The following is a 24,983-nucleotide window of genomic DNA, read 5'->3' on the forward strand; positions in this document are numbered from 1 at the left end:
GTCGACGTCAGCAGCGCTCCGCCAGCACTATACACAGTGCAGGTAGAGCACCGCTTTCCCCTCCTGAGACGCCTGACGGTTTGCCAGAATCTCTTCGAGGCAGTCCGAAAGTCTTTTTCCATGGCCTCTCCGAACTCCTCCCACACCCGAGTTTTTGCTTCAGCCACTGCCTGAGCCGCATTCCGCTTGGCCTGTCGATACCTGTCGGCTGCCTCCGGGGTCCCACAGGCTAACCAAGCCCGATAGGACTCCTTCTTCAGCCTGGTGGCTCCCTTCACCTCTGGTGTCCACCATTTGGTTCGGGGATTACCACCACGGCAGGCACCAACCACCTTGCGGCCGCAGCTCAATGCAGCAGCTTCGGCAATGGAGACGCTGAACATGGTCCATTCGGACTCAATGTCCCCAGTCTCCCTCGGAATGCTGTTGAAGCTCTGCCGGAGGTGTGCGTTGAAGATCTCGCGGACTGGGGCGTCTGCTAGACATTCCCAGCACACCCTCACTACGCGTTTAGGTGCACCAGGTCTGTCCAGCGTCCTCCCCCGCCACCTGATCCAACTCACCACCAGGTGGTGATCAGCTGACAGCTCAGCCCCTCTCTTTACCCGAGTGTCCAGAACATATGGTCGCAGGTCTGGTGATACGATTACAAAATCGATCATCGACCTACGGCCTAGAGCGTCCTGGTGCCACATGCACTTATGAACACTCTTATGTTCGAACAGGGTGTTCGTTATGGCCAAACTGTGATTAGCACAGAAGTCCAATAACAAAGCACCGCTCGGGTTCAGATCAGAGAGGCCGTTCCTCCCAATCACGCCCCTCCAGGTCTCGCTGTCGTTACCCACGTGAGCATTGAAGTCTCCCAGCAGGACAACAGAGTCTCCAGGTGGAGCACCTTCCAGCACCCCCCCCAGGGACTCTAAGAAGGCTGGGTACTCCGAACTGCCACTCGGCGCATAAGCGCAGATGACAGTCAGGACCCGTTCCCCGACCCTAAGGCGCAGGGAACAAACCCTCTCATCCACCGGGAAAAACCCCAACGTACCGGCAGCAAGCCGAGGGGATATTAGAATACCCACCCCAGCCCGCCACCTCTCACCAGGGGCAACTCCAGACTGAGACAGAGTCCAGCCCCTCACCAGGAGACTGGTTCCAGAGCCCAAGCCATGCGTACAGGTGAGCCCGACTATATCTAGCCGGTACCTCTCAACCTCACGCACTAAGTCAGGCTCCTTCCCCACCAGAGAGGTGAAATTCCATGTCCCTATTGCCAGTCTTGGGCTGCCGGGGGTCAGTCCGCCAGGGCCTCCGCTCCTGGCCGCCACCTGGCACACAATGCACCCGACCCCTATGGCGCCTCCTGCGGGTGGTGGGCCTGCGGGAGGATGGGCCCATGTCTCCTCTTCGGGCTGTGCCCGGCCGGGCCCCATGAACTAAGGCCCGGCCACCAGACGCTCGCCCTCGGGCACCCTCCCCGGACCTGGCTCCAGGGCGGGGCCCCGGTAACCCTATCCCGGGCAGGGTAAACTGTTCCCTCGATGTTCTTTTCATAAGGGTCTTCTGAACACCCAACACCGACAGCTAAAGCAACAATTTCTTTTTGTTTTGTTTTGAAAAAACTAAATCAAGACATTAAATGTAAAGTCAGCAAGTAATGCTAAAGTCGCATGCTGTTATGAATCTTTCACAATTATTTACATTTTAATGTCCCTGCTGTTTAAAAGAATCTAAAGCAACTTCAGCTAACTGAGTCAGCACACTCATGGGTCATGGGTAAAGTCTGTGAATCCCATTAGAGATGTTTTTTCATCATTTTTTTTAGAAGTAAGAAATTTGTCAAGTGAATAGCACAAACAATTAGAACTGCTGTGTTATTAACACATCCTACTATTAATACATCCGACTTTAAATCACAGTGCAGATGTTGTTAATCGAGATCTGGCTTTGTAATAGATAATTAGTGCATATTAGGTTATTAGCTAATGTTAGCAAACTTGCTTATCAAGATGACTCCATTGACTGCATGGATGCACTGCAAAGAGAAATGTTACTTTGTGATAAGTTAAAAAAAAAAAAAAAATGAAAGAAAATGGAAAAAAGAGAAAAGTAGAATTTCACTTACCTGGACTGCAAAGTTTTTGATAGTACAATAAACCACATTCCAATCTGAATTGGTAAGCTAACTCCATTAAAATGCTCTGACATGACCAATGGGTCCAGTCCAATTACTCAAATTAGCAGAGGCAGTACTTAGCATTCAGCGATCATCTACAGCGGACCTCATTTAAGCCTTAAAAGTGTGAAATTAATCAGTTACAAAAAAACAGTCACCCCCATACAGCTGTTATGAAGGTGAGCCAAGATCTTTTTTTCCCCCCACTATGCTGTAAACATGTCAGTTTCATCACTTCAGTTGGGCATTTTAACATGAGCGTCGATGTGAATTGACTCACTTTTACAGCCAGCTTAAAGTGGCTCTAAGAGAAACTCTAGTTTTTTGGCTTTATTTCTCTTTCCCAGAGGTTTCTACCTAATACAGCCATGCTAAATATTTTGTATTTGGCTGATGTGGAGTGATGGCATTTTTTTAGAAAAATATTGATGGTAAGGAAGAGATTATGCAGCTGCTTCTGAATGTGCACAAGCCTAGTATCCGAACACTTCCTCCAAGGCCAAGCCAATTACATTACCAGAGGCTTGGACTGGAGCCTGCATTTAGTCTGAGAGGCCACACCATCTGGATTTCAAAAGCTAAATAATAAAAATATAGACTTTACAGAGATTTTAGTGAATCTAACCAAAAAATAATACTGCAGGGTATCGATGTGTTTCTGTGTAATATCATCTATAGTCTATATTCCCTCGCAAACTTTCAACTTCACTTTCTAATGCAAACATCTGAGTCGTCTGACACCCCCGCTGCCTTATGTCTCTCCTCACTTAATTCTGCTGTTTGAGGCAGATATTTTTGTTGCGCGAGTTCCAATTAAGTTGATTTTTGTAACTCATGTTCATCACAGATGTAATTCTGCTGGTTCTTAGCATCCCTGCTGTGCCTAGTGGTGCTCAGCCAATTAAAGGCCAAAGTCTTCTCAACTAACCACCAGACCCCATTCCCTGTTCTTATTGGCTCCACTCTCTCCTTCCAGATACTTGACACAACTTATTTGTTTTTTTCTTCTACATCACTGTTCCGTTTTATCCAAATTTATATCACACCTTTGTCTGATTATACAGTCCTTTTTTATCTCTTACCTATTAATAAAGGAGGCATGGTGTCGCGCTGAGAACCTATCTGTTGTCTTCGCTAAAGACAGTGCTCCCATGTGTTACATATGTGTGTAGGGGGGGAAGCGTCAAAACACCCAGAATATGACATGCTGAGTGTGTTATAATAGTTTGAGCTGATAAACTCTGGGAGTTGTGACAGCATGAGGGAAAAAAAGAGTCAGTATGGTGTGGGTTTTTTTTTTAACATCACACGTGGCAAGGTCACATTTGGCAGACCAGAAGAGGCACCTAAGAGGGAAGAGGGTAGTGAGGCCAAGAGGAAGAAAGGAGGCTCCAGCCATCTGTCAATACATACAATGCAATGTGTGATAAACAAGTCTGAAGATAGGAATCCCACAAGCTGGTCTGTAAGAGATTGAGAGCTAATGATATTCTCATTGCTGCAGTGAGGGAAAATTGCAACTGTCGGTATAGAACTCATGTTGTATTAGATTTTGATTTTGATTTTGATTTTTTTGTCGTGTAATAGTCGTTTTATTTTTCTTGCTTTGGTTTTTGTTCCTTTAAAATTTAATGCTATTTACCATATGGGTAGGTGGAATGTTTCTAGCCTCACCAAAGGATGGCATCATTGATCTGTCATCTGGGTCATTTTTATAAATGAGCATTAGATTAGAATGACATTTTTGTACATCTGTTCATGGCTTCTAGAGGATGAACACCGTTGACTTCTCTCTAGTGGTAGCCTAACATTTATAGTTTTTTGAGAGGGAATGCATTGGTATAAAACGTCCTATACAGTTGTTGTTTCATCAGGATTTATTAGCCTATAAATACCCCCTGACTTTCTGTCTAACACTGTAAGGGCTAAAAATAAGGGCTTCCCTTAAGACTTTCTACTTGCAATAAGGCTATGTTAAAAATCAGTCGGGCCATGCCTGTAAAGCTAATTTTCATTCATCTTGGTGTTACTTTGTGATCAGAGCATTTTACCAATTTGAGCTGAACCCATAAATCCAAGATATGATTAATACATTCAGAAAATTTAATAAATAATTTAGCATTTTCTTTCTGCTGCTACCTTATTTCCAACTGGGTTACCAGAGTGGAAGATCCACGTCTATGATTTGGTACTGATTTTACACCAGATGTCTTTCCATATGCTACACTTGTGTTGCATAATTTCTTAACACAGAGCCACTAAATACAGTAAATCATTTAGGAAAAGTGTCACATTTCACCAATTGTCCTCTAGAGGGCGCTGATGAGTGGCTGTTTTACCAGCATAATGTCCCTCTTACTGTGTTTGTTGGTCACAATTAAAGTTTCTCTTGGCTGTCCATGTGCAGTGAAGCATTCCTACTATTTGATAAATAAAATGTCTGCTATACTTCAGCATATTAATCGCCATTTTTATGTATAACAATGACAGTGTTTTTTTCCCTTTGGCTCTGACTACAATCTCTTTGAAGGTAAAAAGAAAATCTCTTTGCAAGAAAATCCCTAAACAAATGTGATAATTGTATTAAAAATGTAAAGTTCTCTAATATTGACATCAGATTAGTATAGTATGGTAGTATGATAGTCTGCAGACTTGTTACTCCTCTTTCCTGAGGTTCTTTCAAACAGTGAGCAGCTGCCATCATCAACGTTCTCTCAGCTTCCTTCAACCCTGGCAGCCTGCACACCACATGCTGCTGCTCTATCCACTATCCACCTGGTATAAATCCATCACTTGGCTAAATTGATTAGGTTGTATGTTTAAAAAAAATATTTATAAATATGACACAAGTCGGCTTTGTTTATTTTAATTGTTTAATGTCCCCACATGGTGAAAATGATGTTGCTCAGTTCTTCTTTTCATCCTTTTTCATTCTGCTGATGAAGATGTGAGTCATATAGGTGCCTGTATTGTTTCCCCCTCAGTAGTGTCTGTGGTTGCCATGGTCACACACACCCAGCTAAGATGGCAAATATAAAAAGTTAATTATGAAGAAGCCCCACACAGATGTTGCTGTTGTTTGTCTGCATGTTTTCACTGAAGACAATGAAGACACACTGTTCACCACAATCTCTTCATGTGTTTTCAGGGTCAACCACCTGCACTATCCCCCTGATGGGTATGAAGAGGACCCTGAAGTGATTGGCTATGAAGATGGAGATTATGGGCATGACTACCATGGTGACAACAGGTATGTTCAAGGATGTGTTAAATCAGCTGTCTGTCGTCCCTGTCACATGGCTTGTGGGTGTTTCCTCCAAATGTAAACACAAAAAAATCTTAAAATATCACCCACAGTGCGTGTGTGCATGCAGAGGTAGGCAGCAATTATTATTTATATATGAAAACTGTCACATAGATGGTCATTTAGACTGTACTCTGTGTGTGTGCGTGTGTGTGCCGCTTCATAGACAAGATTAAGTGTCATTTCCTCAAAGTGATTTCTTGTTTGCATGGTAAGATGTATTGTATGGATATTGTGTTATGAATGAAATGAGAAAATGAGAAAATATACACTTATCATTCCTGTTATTGGCAAAGCATCGGCAAATAACTGTAATCAGAAATTGAAAACTGGAGATGATTATAATAGCAATCGCTTGTAAATGATTTATGCTCCCCCTAACTCTCTTGATGCGGCCAATTCAGGGTGAAGAGGAAATCAAGCAGCTCACCTTCCCCTCGTCCAAAGAAAAGGAAGAAGAAGAAATCTGGCCGTCGAAGGAGTCGGTGAGTGGAAACAGCTTCCACTGATCGCTGATGAAGTGGTTCGATTTTGCTCTGTTTTCCTTTTTTTTTTCCTTTCACCAGCTCCGCTGACAGAATAATTACACTGGTGGTTTTGTAAAACGGAATTCCAATTATTTTGGTGTGAGTATCACAAATGAGCCATCAGATAGCACGACTGTGCATGGGGGTGGGGAGCGATTAGCAAAGCATACCCTCATCTCCCATTTTCTTTTGACAAGGTCAGGAAAAGAGGGGGAGCAAGAGATTGAAAAGAAGAGACACAGAGGCATTAGAGAGCAGCCACAATAAAAGGAGAAAGGCAGAGGGATGAATAGAGTTGAGAGAGAAATCAGCTGAGCCACTATAAGATGATACCTTTGCTCATAATGACCCTATCTGAGGGGTAATGTAATGCAGTTGAGTGAAAAGCCACAGTTTAACATCTATCCTTCTCTCCATCAACAGGTTTGGCAGCTTCTCACCCACTCACAGAGAGAAGAAGAAAAAGAGTGGGAAGAAACACAAGCGAGACCGGTGAGTGCGCACATGCGCGCGCACGTGTGTGTGTGTTTGCGTGTGTGTGCAAAGGTAAAGAATCTGGATTTTGAAGGCTTTGATCAACAGTTCGCCTTGTGATGAAGCATTTTCAGCACTGTAGTTCATTTATCCGAAATATTAAAGGAAAAGGGAAAGGTGAAAATGAGACTTGGAAGAGACCCCAAAAGCAAGAGCTCATCAACAAAAACTCTAGGTGCCTTGGGATATCATAACAGCAATAAGCAGTGGTAGAGTGGCCTCTTCCTCCTCTGGTTTCCCTCATTCTCTGCCTGACTCAAGGGGAAATGGGCTAAATGTGTTGCTCTAATAACCCAGTCTGTATGACGGGGCGCACAACTCAAGAAAAATGAGCCTCTTACTAAATTGCTGAGCATCACTGCGCTGCCCTGCTCTGCTTTCCCTCCTCCATCCATCCACTCTCATCCCATTTCCCCCATGTCCTCTCTACTCATTGCCGCGCCTCCCTTTCAGCCTTACAGCAAGGATGTTCTGCATTGCAGGTGCTGCTGATATCAGAATGTCTAGAACAAGGAAGCAGGAGGGCGACATACAACGTTCCTCCAAAGAGACATCCTCCTCTGATGCTCTTCTTTAAGATGCAGATTAGGAAGGGGAAGGGGGAGATTATATGCAGTCCTGTCCTGCTACCATTTCGCTGGTCTTTGTTTCTTTAAAATAGCAGCGGGTTGATCTCAGGCCATTTGGGTGCATATTCGTCTCATAGCTATACTGTTTATGCCCTTGTGATAAACGTTGTGCCGTGGCGAGGGATTCAGCTGTCACCAGAGTTTGTGACAGAGGAGGAGAAGAATGTCCTCTCCAGAATAACACCTCATACACAACAGTCCCTACCTGAGGCCCTTCGGTGGGGAAACATGGGCTGTCACGAGGGCCACAGCTCTCAGTCACATACCAGCCACATTTATTACTGTGACAGCTTTATTACTCCTCCTTTTTCAGAGCATCAACAAAGTGCTCCCTCCCACTCTGTGCTGCATGCTGTAGGTGTGTAAAACAGCATGGGAGATGTAGGGCTCTTCAGGAAAATAACTTGCACAGGCCGGCCTGACTAATCACCATGGAAACTGCAATGAGGGTGAAAAGTGATAGGAAGGTGATGTGTCAGTCCTGTGCTGAAGACTGAGGAATAGCCCATATCCTGCTTATTATGTTAAAGGGGTTTGGTCAATAAGTGTGGCTTTATTGTAGGGAGCAGCATGTTCTACTAAGTGTGATGACCAACACATGTAAAGTACAGAACTGCTGTTAGAGCTCCCTGCAGATGTTGCTGCACATATAGATGCATGTGATTCAGAGTGCATTGTTTGCTGAAATATCCCACCCCTTACCTTCCAGGAACATTTCTTACAGTCTTTTGTTGGTAAAGTTGATAAGACCAGGCCTGACATCACTCCCCCTGCCTTTGATCCCTCTGTCCCACATTTTCTGCTGTTTTTGACCATTTCTTTCTTTCTCTGCTTTGGCTGAAGTGAAGCCCAGTCTGTGGTCCTGAAACAACCATTCAAAGAGGTCTTTGACACTTGGGCCTAGTGTGCTATTCATAATTAACAGCTGTCTACTGGCAGCCAGTTTTATTTTATTTATTTATTTTTTGATAACTTTATTTATGATTTTCCAATGTGACAACAATACAGAAAAATATAACTGGAATTGCGATTACAAACATTGCCATTGTGAAACTGGTTGTGCCACGCAGGAAAATGTATAATCTATGGACACAAACAAGAAATACTACCATGTGAACAAGGCAGAAAACACCAAAAAACAAACAAAAATAAAATAAAATAAATAAAGGGGGGGGGGGGGGGGGGGGGGGGGCTGCATTGTGTGCAGTTCTTGTTGGCTTGCTACAGATAGTAGGTGGCTTTAAAGAAAAAAACCCCACAGATAAAAGCAGTAATACTTCAGTAAATGACAACTTCTCCACATATTCAATAAAGGATGACCAGGTTTTGTAGTATTTACTTTGAGACCCTCTCAAACTGTATCTCAAATGCTCTATCTACCTCCCTACCCACTGAACACACACTGGCAGACCGGAATCCTTCCACTTAAGAAGAATTAGCCTGCGTGCCAGGAGAGATGCATACATTTGATAAGAAGCTATACCGTGTTGGTTTGGGAGGACACCAAATATGTGCTTCATATGTGTTTTCCCACACACATATGAAAAAGCTTTAAAAACTAATTCCCAGAACCGGTTCAAATCAGAGCAGGTCCAGAACATATGGCTCATAGTAGCGGGTGATTGCTTGCACCTCGGGCATCCATCATCAGAGGTATTGTATATTTTGGTTTAGTTTAGCTTTGGTTAGGTACGAAGGATTTTAAACTGTATTATACAATGCCGTATACAGATTGAGGATTCATGGATCCTGCTAACACTAAGGTCCCATAGGTCGTCTGAGATCTGGAGGTTTAAGTCCAGTTCCCATTTGTTTCTGGCTTTGGACACAGAGTCTGCCTTTGTATGCTGCAATGTGCTATATATTTGAGAGATATGGCCTCTAGCAATAGGTCGAAATTGCAGACAGTCCTCAAAGTGGACAGTCAGTAGGTAGACTTGGATAAGAAGTGAAGTGTTTAACTGCAAAGCTACGGGCGTGTAAATATCTAAAGAAGTGAGTCTATGGGATTCCAAAATCTTTAGATAATGTTTCAAAGGATTAAAAATTACCCTTTAACAAACAGATCCGAGAAACAGATAATTCCCCTGCTGTACCAAACCTTGAACCCTGCATCGCTGAGATCTGGTAAAAAAAAAAAAAAAGATGATTTGACGCAATAGGGGAGCAGACAAGCGACTGCCTCAGCCCGAAATGTCGTCGACACTGAAACGAAACATTAAGAGAGTTCTTAACCACAGGATTTTTAAAATTAACATTGTGACTGACTGGTAGACTTAAACACATTATTGTAACAGGGGATAAATGTTGGTCCAATAATCACACAACTGGCATAGTAACTCCAACTTTAATAGTTGCCTTCTTTCGTACAACCACAGAAAAAAACTGACCCACTCCAAACTAGTGTTTAAAAAAAAAACCCATTTTTTTTGTGTTATTTTTTATTTTTAGTCATTAGTCCTTTCAGTTTTTCAGTTGCCATTCCCCTTCTCTCAGGGCTCTTAGTAGTCCAAGTGCTGATGTTCCCATTTTTGTCAGGCAGTTAGCAAGCTGCTCTTTGGTAGATGTCCATATGATGTGCTGAATAGTCCCTGTGTGCATAAGTTCTTTGATGCTACTGATGTCGAGCCGAAGCCTCTTCTCAGTTACAGATTTTGTGGACTTGACAGCATCAAGAAGGGAATGGTTGTCTGTTACACAGACGATTGGCAAGATGTTGTGTGTACCATCACCAGTGGTGAGCTCAGAATAGAGTGCAGCCAGAAAAACAGTACCGTCGATCCCATCTGCAAGGGCCAAAGTCTCTCCTGTTAGTGTACTCCGTACCACCCTCCTGATCCGTTTCGACTGCCAGCATATGGGCGAAAACTTTCCACCTCCTCCCATCAACATGATAAAGTGTCCACCTTGTGTGCCTCAGTCTGAGAGGTTTCCCATCGAGGAATCACTAAACACCACTAATTTGAGGGATTTGCTTTCACCCAAGAACTGAAACCTCAGCGTAACCTCCACTGATTTAAGTTTTCTGATCAGTTTGTTTGTTTGTGCATTGTCTGAATAGTAGCATTTTTTGTGTTTGATGCCAAGATGGAAATGTCACACATGATGTCGGGTCTGCTCTGTCTTGCTACCCACAATGTCTGTCCAATCTTGGATTTTTATCTCTGTATCTGTTAAAGGAGCCTCCCGCTGTGGTGCCCTGGTGGGATCAATAGGAATAGGCTGTAGGTTTTTTATGTACGCATCTTGTTGTAGTTGTATTTCATTCTGAAGAAAGTGAACCTCCATCCCGATGTAGTTGAAGCTGTTATGTTCTTCTCGTCCAACTTGAAAAGCAGCTTTCAGTTTGGGGATGACTACTGTGGAGAACATGTCTGAACCACCCCACATAAAGTCATCTACATGACATGCAAGTACCCCTGTCACCTTACAGAGATCATCTAGCCAGTAGAAGATGGCTGAATCAACTTTTGACACTGTGCCCCCCAGCTTCTGCATGGTTTCTTTCACCTTGTTGTACCAGAATAATGAAGCATCTGCCAGGCCATAAACACATTTATTCAACTTCCATATAGTTCCTTTGCTCTGAGCTTCTTCAGGTGGTCGGATGTACACGTCTCGGGTTAAATCTTTACCTTGCAGAAAAGCTGCTTTAATGTCCATAGAGTTCAGTTTCCATTGATTTTGACATATGACTGCTATGACCATCTTCAGGGACTCGGAGGAACATGTTGGTGAGTCTTTGGAAAGTTCTTGAGTGTTTATTTCTTCAAAGCCTCTTGCAACCAGTCTACCTTTGGGAACAATGCCCCCTGGTGTTTGCTTGAGTGTGCACACCCACCTTGTTGATATACATTTCTGACCTTTATCTTTCTCCACTTCAAACACATTGTTTCTTTTCCAGTTGTCAAGTTCAGTTTGTTTGGCTTGTGAGAAGATGTCTTCCTTCACCACTAATATTTCATATCTGGTTTTGTCTGTGCATGACTTGGCATCTTCAGACCGTGTCACTTGAAGGTTGTTTACTTGCTCCGCATTAATGGAACCCATGAATCCAGCAATTTCCTCTGGCTCACTGTATTCCACGTTGTACCACTTTCTGTTTTTCCCAGTGGCTTTTCCTGCTCGAGTGATTATTTTTCCAGCACATGTTTGACCTGTTTCTTTGTCTGTGTATTTAATTATTTGTCCAACTTTAAGTTTTGATCTTTCTATATCTGTGGTTGAGTGAGACAGTGTGGGATCTCTTTCTCCAGGTCGCATTGGATCACAGGACTCGCTGTTTTCTGCAGTACCGAGCGGTTCATTTTCTGCACTGCTAAGTGGTTCACTGTTTGTTGGTGCCATCTCCCCATTTTCGTTTTCAAAATCGTGTTCCTAACCAAGTACTGCTGCTGGGGTCTTTAAAATATTTTCATCTGTTTTAATCGGATTTTCCTCTTCGGTTTCTTCCATGTTCACTTGTGGTTCATCCACTTTTCTGAGCCTAGACTGGTGTACTCTGACATAGGTTCCTCCATGCCTGACAAATATTACTACACAATCTTGGCCAATGACCACACCTGGACCTTTCCTCTCATGACAGTCTGTCCTTTTATAATAGACTTTGTCCCCCATTTCATATTTGTCATCAATGGGTCGCAGCTGTTTGCGAAGGGCTCTTCGTATCCTCTCAGAGCATTCAGCCACTGTAAAAGCTCGTCTCATGGCATGTAACGTTGCAGTGTGCTGGGCAATCCATGTACTCACTTCAGTTTCCAAAGCTGGGGGTCTGTCAGTAAGGACTGAAGGCAGATTTGGATTTTGTCCAAAGACAAGTTGGTAGGGACTGTAGCCATGTACATTGTGCATACAGTTCTTTGCCATCAAAGCCCAGTCCAGAGCAGTTTTCCAGTCACACTCATTGTCTCTCTTTACCTTCAGTAACATTTCAGTAAGGATTTGATTGTGCCTTTCAAGCAAGCCATTGCTCCACGGACTGTACCCTGCAGTGGTTTTAACCTCAATGTTAAATTTCTCCACCATGTCTCTTATTTCTTCATTATTAAATTCACCGCCATTGTCACTGAATAGTCTGCGCAGTGGACCGTGAATGCTTATCCAGCAGTGGATAAAGTGCTTCACTATCTCCCTGGGTCTTTTTTGTGGTGATGATACTTCCTGCACTGAATCTTGTGAAATGGTCAATGGCATGTAGATACCACAGTCCTGGCTCAAGCTCATGCAGGTTCACTGCAACAGTTTCATTGTATGTTGAAGCCATGGGTAAACCCACTGCAGGCTTATGTTTTGGTTTACTGTATCGGATGCATGTTTCACAGTTTTTTGTAATATTCTTCAGGATTGTAATGCTTTCATCATCACTATTGCCTGAGCAAGACAGGAGTTTTTGCAGTCTGTCAACTGATGTATGTCCAAATTGTTTGTGTAGTTTAAGAAGGACTGTCTTTTTTTTTCTCCTTTGTTGTCATGTTTTCTGTCACAATGAGAATTTCATCTTCATCACTAGGTGTCATCTTCTCACTTTTCTCTAGCTGGCTTTTATTAAGGTTGCTCTCATTTCTCAAGTTTACACAATAGTGTCCAGAAGATGTCAGTTCAAGTTTTACAGGTTGATCAAACATTGTTGCTTTGTCTTGAGCAATGTCCAAGACTGCACTTGCTCTCTTTAATGAAGTCTTGCTTAAAAGCATCGGTATATCTGCTGGAACAACTTCTGTTTCTATCTTGCATCTAGTTTGTCCTGTTTTTGCTGGAATTGTTACTTTCCTTGTGGATTGAACAATTTTTCCATCACCAAAGCAGAACGGTCTTGTGCTCTTTTCATCTTTTATTTTTTGCAACTCTTTCTGAGGTAACTCACTTACATAATCTGTGAGCCATTTTTGGTGACGGTGGAACAAGCAGTAAGTGCTAGCTGTTTGTCTTTAGTATTTAGCCCTGCGGTGTCTAGCAGCTTAAATGCTAACACTGCATCTGGTAATTCCATTTTGAACTTATGTATCTTGTTGTACCGTCGTTCAAATGCGATAATGTAATCCACCATCGACATGTCACTTGGTCTGTTGAGCCGATCAAATTCCGTGTAAACTTCATACTGTCGATCTTTTTCTTCTTTTAAAAACACCGAGTCCAGTTTGGTAAGAAGAACATCCATCCCCGTATCCGTGTTGAGGTCATGGGCTGCGATTTCCAGCGCGCTTTCCCTCGCTCTTCCCGATAGCGACAAAGTAATCGCTAGAGCCTGCTTTTTTTTTTTTGTCCAAGTCTTGTTTGTTTGTTTGTTCATTTTTCCAACTTTCATACGATGTCTTCTCATCGAACAATGGTGGCACTTTGTAATTCCCAGCAGCAGCCATCATCTGCTATCAATGTTAGTCCAATAATCACACAACTGGCATAGTAACTCCAGCTTTAATGGTCGCCTTCTTTCGTACAACCACAGAAAAAATGGACCCTCCAAACTTTTACTCCCCCTTTCCCGCCTGCGCATAGCCATGCCAACCCCCCACTGGACACTTGCGCAGTAGGACACATACATCTTAACAATATAGTGAGATTACCATCTAGCTCCATAGTGGACCAAAGTGGCCCTCTGCCTTCCTAAATGCCCGCATCCAGGTGGATAATTTCACGATATTGGCAGCCCAATAATAATACATAAAGTTTGGTAGGGCCAGGCCTTCTTCCGACTTAGAACACTGTAACGGGGATTTACAGATTCTTGGAACTTTTTTGTCCCAAATAAAAGATGATATGAGTCCATCTAACTGGGTGAAAAAGGTTTTAGGAAGGAAAAGGGGTATCATCTGGAAGAGATACATGAATCGAGGCAAGACTACCATTTTAATTGTGTTGACCCCCCCAGAGATGGGTAATACTGACTAAGTGTTAGTGATCTGAATACCCAAATAGGTGAATGGGGAGTGTTCCAGTCTAAACTGCAAGGCTGAGTAGTCAGCCTCCTTTGCCAGACTGTTAATAGTGCTTTTAGCCAGGTTCAATCTGTAACCAGACAGGCGGCCAAAGGATCCAATGAGGTCCAGAGCTGAAGGAATTGATGCCTCCGGATCTGTAATATACAGAAGGAGATCATCTGCATACAAAGAGCACTTATGAATAGTGTTTCCCCTAGGAGGGGGCTTAAGGGGCATCCCTGGCGGCTACCTCTATGTAGGGGAAAAGTATTCCAAAATAGTGTTATTGGTGCGGATTGAAGACAGGGGCGCCGAGTACAAAGTCCTGATCCATGAAATAAAATTAGAACCAAAACCAATTTTTTTCAAAACAGAGAGCAGATATTGCCAATCCACACAGTCAAAAGCCTTCTCGGCATCTAGTGAGGCTATTATCTCAGGGTGATCAATGGTCACAATATAGGATATTTAACAGACGTCTGACATTGAAATGTGACTGGCGGTTCACTATAAAGCCTGTTTGGTCATCATGTATAATAGAAGGTGCTACCTTCTCAATACGAAGTGCAAGAACCTTTGTTAGGATCTTATAATCCACATTCAGTAGACTAATGGGGCGATAGGATCTACATTTTTGAGGATCCTTGTCTTTTTTGAGTATTACAGAGATTGTGGCTTGGGACAGAGTTTGTGGCAACGTGCTTGTTGCCTGAATTTCTGAAAAAAACCTCAGACAGTAAAGAGACTAACTTGCCGGCAAAGTGTTTATAGAAATCACATGAGAAGCCATCTGGGCCAGGTGCCTTGCCATTTTGCAAAGAATTAACTGCCTGCAATATTTCCGCAGAGGTAATATCTATGTTTCCCAAGAGGGAGTCCAAGTCTGCCTCTGAATAATCAGTGGGGGAAGTATAGAGATCCTGATAAAATAGCTTGAAAGCAGCATTAATACAGGATTTTAAACTGTATTAAACAATGCCATATACAGATTGAGGATTTATGGATCCTGCTAACACTAAGGTCCCATAGGTCGTCTGAGATCTGGAGGTTTAAGTCCATTTCCCATCCTTTTCTGGTTAATGCTGAGTCAAATTTCCAGAAACGCTGCCTTGTGCACACATTTGAAAATGAGATATCAACCTGTACTGGTGCATGATGTGAAATTACAATTGCATGTTATTTACACATGGTGACCCTTGGGATAAGGAAATTATCCAAAAGAAAATAATCAATCCTTTTGAAGAAATGTATTCAGAACGGACACTGATCTGGAGGTCCCAGTAGACTGATGTGGCTTAGACCTGTCAAGGTTGGGATCGAATACCAGATTCAAATCCCCACCCATAATCAGGTGATGCGTATTTAAATCTGGCAGCAGGCCAACCAGTCTTATAAAAAATTGTGGATTGTCCCAAGTTGGTGCATAAGTATTCACCAAAATAACTGGAGTGTTGTGGAGCCTGCCAGTAACTATCAGAAAGCGACCATTTGAAGTGATGAAAGGAAAATGTTTTCTAACAAAAATGGCAACCCACCGCGATTTAGAGTTAAATGCAGAATGGTAGACCTGGGAGACCCAACTTTGTGTCAACCTATTGCTTTGCGTGGAGCACAGATGTGTCTCCTGTAGAAAGACAATGTCTGGTTTGAAAGTCGACAGATGAGTGAATATCCTTTTACGTTTTTTAAAATTATTCAGACCTTTCACATTCCATGTAATAAATCAGAATCAGGTGTAGTTGCAGCACTTTTGGTTATATAGCCATATTCATACTTTCAAGACAGTCATGACAAGCAAGCCGAATAATAATTTGGAGTAAGTATACACATAAAACTGCAGCCAACAAGAAAAAGTAAAAACCCAGAGTAACTATAAACTTAACTCCCACAAACCAGGAACAAGCTACACCTTCCCCCCCAAAAGAGCTTATATCCAACATGTCTCTTCACTCCCTAAAACAGATGTTGCCCTTAACAGGGAACGCCAACTATAACATAATTTTTAGACATCTGGCAGATTGACTTCTCTTGGTCGTTTACTTTGCTCAGTGATAAACAAGTATATGAAGACCTATTAAATTATGAAAGAAGCAAAAGTACAAACCTCTATCTAAAGTGAAGTCAGAGTCAGTGAACAATAGAGAGTCAGAGAGCAATTGAGGTAGCACAGTCTACTCAGCCTGTGTCTTGATTCCCACACACAGCCAAGATGCAATTCTTGACGTAGTCTTTAGCAGCCGTTAGATTGGTGAATATTTCCTCTCCAAGAGGAGAAGAAATCCTCAGCTTCGCTGGGTACAGCATCCCGAATCTCACACCCCGACATCTGTGCAGTAGATCTTTAGCTTCTTTAAAGGCCCCCCTTCTCTTTGCGACTGCAGATGGCAGGTCTGGGAAAATAAGGATTTTGTCTCCATTATAGGACTGGGGACTGTTTAACGCGGGCCTGCAAAGCACCTCCTCCTTTTTTTGAAAGTAGTGAAATTTGACAATAAGTGGCCTCAAATCAGCCTTTATGCGGATGATGTGTTACTTTTTCTCCAAAACTCACAAACCAATATCTCTGGGGTAATTGCATTGATAAATTCTTTCTCAAGTGTCTCAGATTATTCAATTAACTGGTCAAAATCAACAGTTCTTCCAATTAATTGCTCCTTCCATAATTCTTCTCCTTCCCCACTGCAATGTGGAAATATAAAATATTTAGGTATTAGTGTCTCTCCTAAACTTTCAGAATTAACTAAATTAAACCACATCCCACTTTTAAAGACAGTAGAAGGCGACCTGGCTAGATGGAAATCTTTACCCATATCACTCATGGGAAGGGTCGCCGCTATAAAAATGATGGTCTTGCCAAAAATAAACTATTTATTTTCAATAATCCCAAATAAGCCATCACAAGATTGGTTCAGATCTCTAGACTCGTATATTTCTAAATTCCTTTGGAAAGATAAACCCCCACGTATCAGCTTAAAAACACTACAAAAGACCAAGGATAAAGGAGGATTAGATCTGCCTAACTTTAATCACTATTTTTTAGCCAACAGGCTTCAGTTCATCTCTAGATGGTTTAAACACACCCTCTTAGATAAACCTTGGATAGATGTAGAACAGGCACTATGTAATAACCTAGAAATTTCAGACCTACCATTTATCAGCTCAAACATCAAACGACATGAATGCTTTAAAAGCATCAATATTAGCTCTTCTCTGACAGCATGGTGGGAGTTTCTAAAAATGATAGAGTCTTCATTAATCCCATGCAAACGTACACCTATCTGGAACAATTCGGACATATTACAAAACGATAATATGATAAACTTTCCAGATTGGAGTTGCAAAGGAATTAAATACTTGGAACATATATTGGAAGGAACAGACTTTATTTCTTTTGACAGAGTAGTTACACAATATGGGATCAACAAGAAACGATTTTTGGAATATCAACAAATAATTAAATCCATAGTAAAAAAGAAATTTAATCCCAGTGAAGCTGAATTACAAACACCACCAAGTGTGGTACAATTTTTTAGTCTAAAACCCCCCAAATTATTGTCTAAAATATATAGAACACTTTCTAAAATAGATAAATCAATATCCCTTCCTAATGCAAAATGGGAAGCAGATTTATCAATCAACTTAGACCCAAACCTTTGGTCTCAGATATCCTTAAAAACCTTTCAATGGATCAGAAATCCCAGTTTGCAATTAATACAATACAAAATATTACACAGAGTGCACTATACTGGTCATAGGATGTTCAAGATGGGCTATACGCCTTCCAACAACTGCTCACACTGCACAGCAAATACACCGGACAATTACATCCACGCTCTTTGGTTCTGTCCACCAGTTCAGAAATTTTGGCGTGAGATATGTGAAGACTTATCAAAGTGTCTGAAATGTAACATTCCAGCCTCCCCTTTAGTATGCTTGCTGGGCAACTTGGGTGAGGTCACTGCAGAAATAAACACAGCCCACGTTGTTTTTACAGCCCTATGCATTGCCAAGAAAATGGTCCTCATTAACTGGAAAAATAAAAATAATCTTAATTCTAACCAATATAAAAACCATCTAATAGATCACATTAGTCTTGATACAACCTCTGCCATCACATTTGATCAATCCCTTTGGGCTCCTTTGATCGGCTTCATCACCTAGTGGGGGTGGGGGGGTCATGGTTTGGTCCTGCCTTCGCTATTGTGGTGGATATGGGGGTAGGGACGGCCTTAGGGCGTCTGGGGAGTCCCTAGGGATGTTTCCCTGGAGGGCCTAACCTGGGGGATGTGGCCATGACCTGGTTAGGAGCTCTGGGGGCTCTTAGATGGTGTTTTCCTTGTGGCTGCGTACAGCGGAGATGGGGGAGGGTCTGTGCTGGCGGACGTTGGTTACTGGCCTGGTAGCCTGGCTGCCCCTGGGTGGGTCCGGGACGGGCGTGGAGGCTTGGGGGTCTGGGGGTGCTCCGCCCCCCGGTCTGGGGTGCAGGCCGGGCCTTGGGGGCTTGGGTCCTGGCTGTTGTGTCGCCGGAGCAGTGGGCGGGTGGGTGCAGGGGGTCTCAGCCCCAGTGCAGGGGACTTCTGGTGCATCGGCCCAACTAGTGGGCTCTCTAACTGGTGGGGAGGTTGTTATATCTTTGCAGGTGGTCTCCTCACTACAGGAGCTCACTCTGCAGGTGGGGGGAGAGATATAGGAGAGGTGGAGAATGAACTCAACCTGGGTGTCTATTGTCTTGTGTAGTTTGGGAGATGATTGGATGATGGGGTGGGTGCAGTTTTCTCTGGGGTGGAGTCAGGTGGGCTGCCCCGGACTCTGTGGGGCTGGGCGGTGCTGCTGCTGCGGGCCCCGGTCCGGATGCGCCTGGGCCCCCTTGCCCTGGTGGGTTCCAGAGTGTGGGGGTGCCTACTGGGGTCAGCGGGGGAGCTGGCCCCAGGGAGGGGCCGCTTGCCCCTCCCTTTCTTCCCTCCCCATCCTCAGCTGCCTCCCTATTCCCGCTCTACCACACCCACCCACACACGCAGGGCTTGGGGTGCAGGTATGTCACCAGGGTGCAGGGGAGGCACTCCCCCTCTGTCCCCTTCTGGCCGCCTGTGCCTCAATTTTATTCTGCAACCTAGACATCCACATTACTCACACTCTCACATAACACATACATATAGGGCCTTGGGGGTGGGCACGTTTTACAGCATCCAGAGGATGGTCGGTGTATTCCAACCCACCTCTGGCGCTGGTGCCCTACTCTCAATTTTAAATGCATATAGACACTAAGGGTTTTCGGGAGGAGCCGTGCTGCTCTCTGAGAGGAAGCAAGTACCATGCTCTCCTGAGTTTTAAATGCACTTTAGAACAGCACACAGCAGCACTACATATGAGTGGGCGTAGGGAGGTTTGAGGTCTTCACTCACCCCGGTTCTGTTAGCCGTCAGGGCTGGGGGGCTGGGAGGAGGTGCTGGCCGTCAGATTGGGGTCTGGGATGCAGGGCCTCCCTGCCACTGCAGATAAGGAGGTGGTCCGCTTGCCTCCACCCCAGAGAGAAGGGTTACATCTCCTGGGTCTAGGTGCGGCTTGCCCCTCTGAGGGCGGGGGTACCTGGACCTGGGATATAGAGTATGTTTGGGGAGTGCGACTGTCTGTGCAGTGTCTATTTGTGTCTGTCTACACGTTGGGTGAGTGCCGAGTATTTGGTTGTGCATATGGGGGTGGGAATGCACGTTTGTGTCCGCGTGCGCCTGTTCGTCTGTGTCTATATGTCAGGTTGGGTCTTAGACTCAACCTCTCTGGGTACATCTCAGGCCCTCCAAAGTACGGAGGCCTATCTCCCCTCACCACACTCCCTGCCGGTGGCTGATGCCCTCAGACGTTGGTGTGTTGGTGGTCCTTGTCGTCTGGGGCTGGGCGCTCATGTATGTACCGGCTCACTCCTGGTGGCCGATTGGCAGGGCCTGGCGCCTGTGGCCCGGCTGGGCCCCTTCCGGGGGGTGGGATGCCCTCAGGCCTCTGGCCTCTGGGCCTGAAGCTCGGTCCTCTCTGGCACAGCTGGCTGCCGGCAGAGCCCTGGGCACGCCACTGCAACCCCCTCTGGCCTCTGCTCCGTAGCTGCTGGGTGACCTCTCGTTTGGGGCTCTACTCAGCTCTTCCCAGGAGGGTGGCACAGTTCCCCCCCTTTTGGTGGTCCTCCTCGGGTCCTTGTACTCTGGGGCCTCTGGATATCTGGGGCCTGGATCTCCTCCATACCTGCTTCATACCATGGTGGACGGGGCTATGGCTCCCCACACTCCCTAGCAGATCGTTACATGGAGAAACCTTTGGAATACAAGCATGCTGATCCACACAGGTATGCACACAGGTGTACACACGGGTGTTCACAGACGCGGACTACACCTTTCTTGGCTGCTGCCTCAAAGCACATTGTGCGCTGTCTATCTTGCGTGCTGCACAATATCGTTTAATATTTAGTATCTACTGTTATCTACTGCTAGCTAGTTTATTGTGATGTTGCTGTTTTTATTATGTTGCTCTTTTTTTTGTTTGCTTTCTCTTCTGTTTTTTTTTTTCTCCATACAGGTGATCCAGGTGTTTTGTTTGTTTTTCTTTCTTTCTCACCGTCTCTTCTCCCCTTTGGTTTTCTTTCTCTCCCTCTCTTTCTTTCATTCTTTCTCCCTGTCCTATCCCCCAGTCATGTCTGTCCCGTTTGTAGCAACCAAAAATAAAATAAATTCATAATTATAATAAAGGTCAATCAAATGGACCAATATGGCAAGGCCATGATGATCCACTTGGTAAAATAAATCCGCTTGGCATCTTTCTGGGCCTTAAGACAACAATTCTGATGGCTAAAGATCCAAACGGGACACAAAAAAAAAAAAAAAAAAAAAAAAAAAAAAAAAGAAAATAAGTGGCCTGGGTCTCTGGTCTCTTGCAGCGACGGTCTGTAGGCTGCGATGTACTCGATCCAGTGTCGGAGCAGTATTCAGGCCCAACACCTCCTTTAGTAGCTGGGCCACAGAATTGACAGGGCGCGTCCGGATCTCAAAGCGCTCCCTCACGCCAAGTATTCGAATGTTGCAACTGCGCTGTCTCCCCTCAAGGTCTTCGGTCTTGTCCGAAAGAGCTGATACAATTTCTTTCAGATCATGAACTTGCTTCTCCAAGTCCACAACCCGATCCGAATACTGCAGCTTCTTTCAGGCTAGTTAGCCGGCTATGGTGGTCAGTGCAGGTAGTAGCTGGAGCATCAATCTTAGCACAAAGTTCAGTCCGCACTTCATCTGTTTGGTCAGAAACATTGCTGCGAAGCGAATCGATCAGTTCATTGAGAGCTTGGCACTTGGTCTCAACTTTTGCTTCCAGCTTAGAAATTTTAGCGACTACGTTTTTCTGCGAGCTAGTTATGGCAGCCATTAGTGGGGCTGTGTCCGGGGATGTAACATTGCTATCAATGGCCTTGGCTCCATCAGTCGTTCTGGTATTTTTAGACCCTGACATTGTTGTAAAGACTCTGGGAAAAGTTGTTTTTCATCACCTTCAGGCCTCCCTGAAAACAAATGGTGTCACTGTAATAGTTTGGTTTCAATGCACATTATAGCACGGGATCAGCAATTTTAAAGGTGCTTAATGATCTTTTATTAATTGCAGCTTCAGGGGATTCTGCCATTTTAATACTTTTAGATCTACAATAAATGCTACATTTGATACAGTGGATCATGGCATCATATTCTCTAGGCTGGAGAGCCACATGGGCAAATTTTTCTGTGGCTTGTTCTCATCATCTGATTCCCTCACATGCAGCCGTCCCCCACGGAACCATTCTTGGTCCAGTACTCTTTTCCCTTTATATGTTCCTATTAAGATCAAAAGATCAAAAATAAGGAGTTTCATGTCACCATTATGCATGGTGATAATTCACAAATCCATGTCCCTCTCAAAAAGAAATACTGCAGTCTTTTTGAAATGCTTTACTTTAGTGTCTTACTGACATAAAAATATTAATATAAATAGATAACATCAAACTTCTTGAACCTTAATAAGCAAAAAAAAAAAAAAACAAGCAGTAGTACTTGATCTTGGTCCTTCAAAAACAGCCTTTGTAAAAACCTCTGGGTCATTTTTGAGAGCAGCTTCACATTTGATAAAAAAAAAATAAATGCTGTTTTTAGATCCAGTTTCCATTGTAAAGGTGTCATCCAGGCTAGATTGTAACAACAGTCTTTATTTGACCAGGTATTTGTTGTCTGTTCTGCAACTTCCAAAATTCTGCAGCTCGACTCCCATGAGACGCTGCCCCCAAGCGCACAAATACATTTCAAAATGTTATTGCTTGCTTTTATCATCAGGGGGTCCTTTTGTCCCTCTGTGGGGGGATACTCCCACTAGGTTTAAATCTGGGACTCCCCACCATTTGACCTAGAACTGAAGAAGCTTCTCGGATGAGAGGTGAAACGTCTTCAAGTAACTTAAAGAAGTCCAGACGCTTTTCTTTGCAAGCTCCTTTGACTACGATGACCTGGATGACTGAGAACCTTCACAGACTGCTTGCTTTTAAGTTTCATTAAATGGAAACTTAAACTTTCATTAAATGGGTTAACACCTCCTTACCTTCTGATCTTTTAACAAATCACCGAGAACAGCTGACCAGATGTTTCCCATTATACTGACAAGCAAAATATCGGGCCTTTGCTGTAGCTACACCTATATTTTGGAACAGTGTTCCCCTTCATATCACCACCTCACCAACACTGAACATCTAAACTCTTTTGAGAATGTATTTTTATTCCTCGGCATTTAAACCATACCGAGTCTTGATATTTGTTTTTCAATTTTCCATTGTTCTCTTTTGTATTGTTTTTTTTATTGCTTTTATTGTTTTATTCTTTTAGTTGTACAGCACTTTTTTATACTTGAATAATTCATAGGTTTGTGTTAAATGGCTTAACAAATAAACACAAAAAAAGAAGAAAAACTTTGAGAGCCCTTCAGCAAGCCTGGAGAATTATTGCTCAAGAATACTTTAAAAAATTAGAAGGAAGAAGAAAAAGAAGGCCTGGATTGCTCTCAAAAAATGAAAATGTGGTACACAGTCTCACAAAATGTATATGTAAAAAATATATAAATATGTAAAATGTGTTTTAAAAAAAGATACTGTGTTCTGCATATGAATTATTCATGTCAATATTTCGTGAAGTTGCTAACCTCGCGCTGACATTACAATGGCTTTGTTTTTGTAGATCTGCATCTGGCTCCAGGAAAAAGAGAAGACACAGGTTTGTACGGCAGATAATAATGTCCTTCAGTATGTGAACGTCCATATATGTAACCTGTGTGCTTGCGTTCAATTTGTGTCTCAGTTTGACTACTTTTTCAAATGACAGTAGAATAGACCATTTTGGCAAATGATGCGTGGAATTCTCTACTCTCTGTGAATGCAGATTCATTGTTGTTGGGTTTTTTTTTTTCAGGTCGGGAAGCACAAAGAACAAACATAAAGACAAGAACAAACAGAAAAAGAGGTGAGAGAATCGCTACCTGTAAATTCTTTAATCCATGTAAATGTAGAGCAGATAGTCTGCATGTCTTATAAGAGAGTAGCCAAGTTTCATTCATTACCAGTAACATTTAATGCACATTTCCTCAGTTCCCAGTAAAACAAACAGTGAACAACAGTCTTAACTCCTCAACAATAGGTAGGAGTCACATTGAGCCTACTCATGAATTTATATTGGCACTTTACAGCCATTATCTCAGGCTTAGACTCACACAGAATGTGAACAAGTGTAAAAGAATTGAGAGCATCTTCTAAGCAAAGCGTGTGAGTTCAGCACAATTTCTGGGCTGTACCCTGCTCTCTCTCTCTTGCTACACACACACACACACACACACACACACACATATATATATATATATATATATCCTGCAACCTCTATTAGAACATATATATATTGAAAGTATTTTGCAGTGCATCGCCTGTTTTACATATCATGAGATTGACTACTGAGCTCGCTGTGGCCTGTGTGTCCCCATGATGTATGCATGCATACACGTGGCTTTATGGATGTGTGTACATGTGTGTGCGTGGTATGTTCGTCCACTGGCTGTCCTCTGTCAGGTCCCCTGATGAAACACCCAGTAGGAGTTCACAGCGTCAAGGCAGCTGCTGCAGCTCTCGAAGTCCCTCCTTGTCTTCCATCAGGAGTGCCTCCAGATCACCCACCAGGTAACCCTCCCCCATTGCACACACACACACACACACACACACATGCACGCACACACACACACACACACACACACACACACACACACACACACACACACACACACGCTCGCACACAGACAGTATAGTCCCACTGAAATACCTCTCCTGACTGTCAAGCAGTTGCTCTGGTGACAGTAAGTCTTCCCATCATTTACTCTTGACCCCGATAGATTGGGATACAAATGGGGCTCGCCTGCATTTCTTAAACTAGCCCTGCTAAACGGTTGCGATATCTCACTCTGCCCTCATGTTCAGTTAGATGAGAAAGCATTCATTGTTTATTCAGTTCATGGGGCATTTATCTTTTTATTCTGTAGTTATGTATTATAGTTCAGCCTTTTGCATTACTTATAATTGCTCTTGAATAATTAAGAGTCACTCTTGAGGGATCACATGACTCATAATGTGCATTAACAGATCAGCAAGTCAGAAAAAAGGTTTTACTCTCTACCTGTCTAAGCAAAACTGTAGGGAAACATTATGCAGAGTTCTATATAAACGTTATTTGTGCGAAGCCTCTTTTTGTGTGTAAAAATAAGCAAAATGCAAAGTGAATTGGAATAGCAAACAAAATTCAATATTCCTGAAGCAGCAAATGAGATAAACAAGAATGATCAGAGAAATAGAATGTACTAGCTTGTTTCTACTGG

General features: G+C 43.4%; 1 protein-coding gene across 5 annotated transcripts in view; it reads left to right on the forward strand.

Annotated features, from left to right (window-relative positions):
* srrm3 (serine/arginine repetitive matrix 3) overlaps positions 1-24,983 on the forward strand; it is a 130,333-nt gene that overhangs the window by 87,600 nt on the left and 17,750 nt on the right. For all 5 annotated transcript variants that reach the window (XM_084941659.1, XM_084941660.1, XM_084941661.1 and 2 more), the window contains 6 exons: positions 5,325-5,426; positions 5,885-5,965; positions 6,431-6,499; positions 23,309-23,344; positions 23,540-23,590; positions 24,187-24,294. In XM_084941659.1, the coding sequence (XP_084797785.1) occupies positions 5,325-5,426; positions 5,885-5,965; positions 6,431-6,499; positions 23,309-23,344; positions 23,540-23,590; positions 24,187-24,294 (447 nt within the window). The remainder of the gene's footprint in view (positions 1-5,324; positions 5,427-5,884; positions 5,966-6,430; positions 6,500-23,308; positions 23,345-23,539; positions 23,591-24,186; positions 24,295-24,983) is intronic.

This window comes from Perissodus microlepis, chromosome 10 (assembly GCF_051167445.1).
Source record: "Perissodus microlepis isolate ML-2025 ecotype Zambia chromosome 10, ASM5116744v1, whole genome shotgun sequence".
Taxonomy (NCBI): domain Eukaryota; kingdom Metazoa; phylum Chordata; class Actinopteri; order Cichliformes; family Cichlidae; genus Perissodus; species Perissodus microlepis.